Below are 2,640 nucleotides of genomic sequence, written 5' to 3'. Positions count from 1 at the left end.
AAAAAATTCCTGAGTTTTAACTTGGTGACTGTTGACTCCCTCCTAACAGCGAGGCGGTGGTGAACCGAGTGTTTGACAAGCTGTCCCCCCTGCACCAGCGCATCTACTGTGCACTCTCCGGTTCAGCTGCCGATGCCCAAGCCGTGGCCGACATGGCTGCCTACCAGCTGGAGCTCCATGGGTATGAAGCTCTGGAGTTCTGACTCCCCACCCACTAGAGCTCCCCCAACTTGCATGAATCCATGTACAGTGTGCTGTTCCAGGAGCTGGACACTAGGAAATGAAAGATTCTTGTTTTGGCTCCTGCTGGCACTTGAATCCGCCAGTTTCTGCATCTGTAAAGTGGAGACAATATATATAGTACCTTATGAGATGGTTATTTGGAGAACCACGTTATATATGCAAACACAGTTTAAAAGCTGTAAATCACTATCCTAATATAAATAATCAGGAAGAAGGTGATATTGTGACCCACCCTAATATCAGGCAGTTACCGTATGAGAAATCAAAGTCGTTGGGATGGAAGTAACCTTATCTGCTTTTCCCCATAAGGGCAGGGCCCTTGCAGCCAAAAGAAAGTTATGTGGGCGGGACTCAGCGAAAGAGAGTGAGCAATTGAAGGGTTCTTACCAGTTGGTGGTGTGGGACTCTGGTTCCCCTGTACATGTGAGAGGGAGGCTGCAGTTTGAGCTATTGCAGCTGTAGTTTTCAGGGTTCGTTTAGCAGGGATGATGGTAACAGTATAGGAGAGTGAGACTTAAAATTCTATCAACCTTTATTCCGAATATTTCCTTCAGGATAGAACTGGAGGAACCTCCACTTGTTCTGGCTGCTGCAAATGTGGTGAGAAATATCACCTACAAATATCGAGAGGACTTGTCTGCACATCTCATGGTAGCTGGCTGGGACCAACGTGAAGGGGGTCAGGTGAGTTTCTCCCAAAGCGCTCTCTCCTCTGGGCTTCCCCACTCTCCTGTAGGGGGAGATGGAAGTCCTATGTCATTCTAGCAATGAGTTCCAAGGACACTACCTCTGAAAGTATAGTACATTTGGGACATGAGATACCAGGGCTTCATTGCAGGGTGCAGAGACCACTTAATGTCTCAGTGGGAAGGAAGGGCTTGATGATTCTTTAACCTGAGGATCCCTCTCCCAGGTATATGGAACCCTGGGAGGAATGCTGACTCGACAGCCTTTTGCCATTGGTGGCTCCGGCAGCACCTATATCTATGGTTATGTGGATGCAGCATATAAGCCAGGCATGTCTCCAGAGGAGTGCAGGCGCTTCACCACAGACGGTAACCAGCCAAGTGGAAGGGTACCTGGGGAGGGCTTTTAAACATGGGAAGGGAGTAGATTATGAGAAACAGGAAGAGAAATACAGGGGTGACCATTTAAGTTAATGCCCAAACTAGTACACTTTTAAAAGTGAAAAGGGGCAGGACAAATGCAAAGCTCAATGGGCTCTTGGGCAGTACGGATAAACCAGTGCTGTTCTGAGTAAATCAAATGAGGATACACAGTCACTGTAAGAACCAGTGGTGTGCTAAGCACAATGGCTCACACCTGTAATGCCAATACTTTGGGAGGCTGAGGCAGGAGGATGACTTGAGCCCAGGAGTTTGAGGCCAGCCTAGGCAAGATGGTGAAACCCTGTCTCTACAAAAAAACAATAAAAAAAATACAAAAAAAAATGAGCTGGGCATAGTGGTGCACACTTGTAGTCCCAGCTACTCAGGAGGCTGAGGTGGAAAGATCATCTGAGCTGGGGAGATCAAGGCTGTGGTGAGCGGTGATTGCACCACTGTACTGCAGCCTAGGTGACAGAGTGAGACCCTGTCTGGGAAAAAAAAAAAAGAACCAGTGGTGTGCTGAGGTGTGCTGAGGCTGGCTTGGGACTGCTCATGAGAGCTGATTGTTAAATAGTCAAGGATTTGTGAGCTGCTCGTTAAGCTATTTGTAACTTGCAATTGATCATAGTGGGAGCATTTACATCATGGACATCAGCAAATGCCACATATGGAAGCCTTCTTTTAAAAAAACTGACTTACCAGCACACCACTAAATATGCCTTTCTGGAAGATGAGTTTTGAGGTGAAAGCAGTAGTAGGCATATGGATGGAGGGGGAATAAAAATATTTTTGAAGCTAAGCCATTCTCTCTCTCCCTCTCTCCAACTTAAAACCCTCTGCAGCTATTGCTCTGGCCATGAGCCGGGACGGCTCAAGCGGGGGTGTCGTCTACCTGGTCACTATTACAGCTGCTGGTGTGGACCATCGAGTCATCTTGGGCAATGAGCTGCCAAAATTCTATGATGAGTGAACCTTCCCCAGACTTCTCTTTCTTATTTTGTAATAAACTCTCTAGGACAAAAACCTGGTACGGTCGTTGGGAAATGAGTGCTCAGGGAGATGGAGCTTAGGGGAGGGGGCTTCTTCCCTCCTAGATGTCAGCATACACTCTTTCTTCTTTTGTCGCAGGTCTAAAACATCTTTCCTAGAGAAAACAAAAGGGACTAAACTAGAAGTATAAAGAGCCCTATACATGACAGGTCATCACGTACTGAATGATTTTGAAGTAGTACAAACAATAAAAATTCTTATTCTTGTGCCCAAGGGATGAGGATGCAAGTGAGGTGGT

General features: G+C 46.7%; 1 protein-coding gene across 1 annotated transcript in view; it reads left to right on the top strand.

Annotated features, from left to right (window-relative positions):
- Positions 1 to 2,370, top strand: part of PSMB9 (proteasome (prosome, macropain) subunit, beta type, 9) — a 25,709-nt gene extending 23,339 nt beyond the window's left edge. Inside the window, exons 4-7 of the mRNA XM_011968950.1 lie at positions 50 to 181; positions 798 to 927; positions 1,157 to 1,298; positions 2,195 to 2,370. Coding sequence (XP_011824340.1) covers positions 50 to 181; positions 798 to 927; positions 1,157 to 1,298; positions 2,195 to 2,322 — 532 coding nt within the window. The 3' untranslated portion in view covers positions 2,323 to 2,370. The remainder of the gene's footprint in view (positions 1 to 49; positions 182 to 797; positions 928 to 1,156; positions 1,299 to 2,194) is intronic.
- The last annotated feature ends 270 nt before the right edge of the window (positions 2,371 to 2,640 follow it).

The sequence above is a fragment of the Mandrillus leucophaeus genome, unplaced genomic scaffold (assembly GCF_000951045.1).
Source record: "Mandrillus leucophaeus isolate KB7577 unplaced genomic scaffold, Mleu.le_1.0 Scaffold867, whole genome shotgun sequence".
NCBI lineage: Eukaryota > Metazoa > Chordata > Mammalia > Primates > Cercopithecidae > Mandrillus > Mandrillus leucophaeus.
The sequence above is the reverse complement of the archived record's forward strand: the minus strand, read 5'-3'. Positions and strand labels throughout refer to the sequence as shown.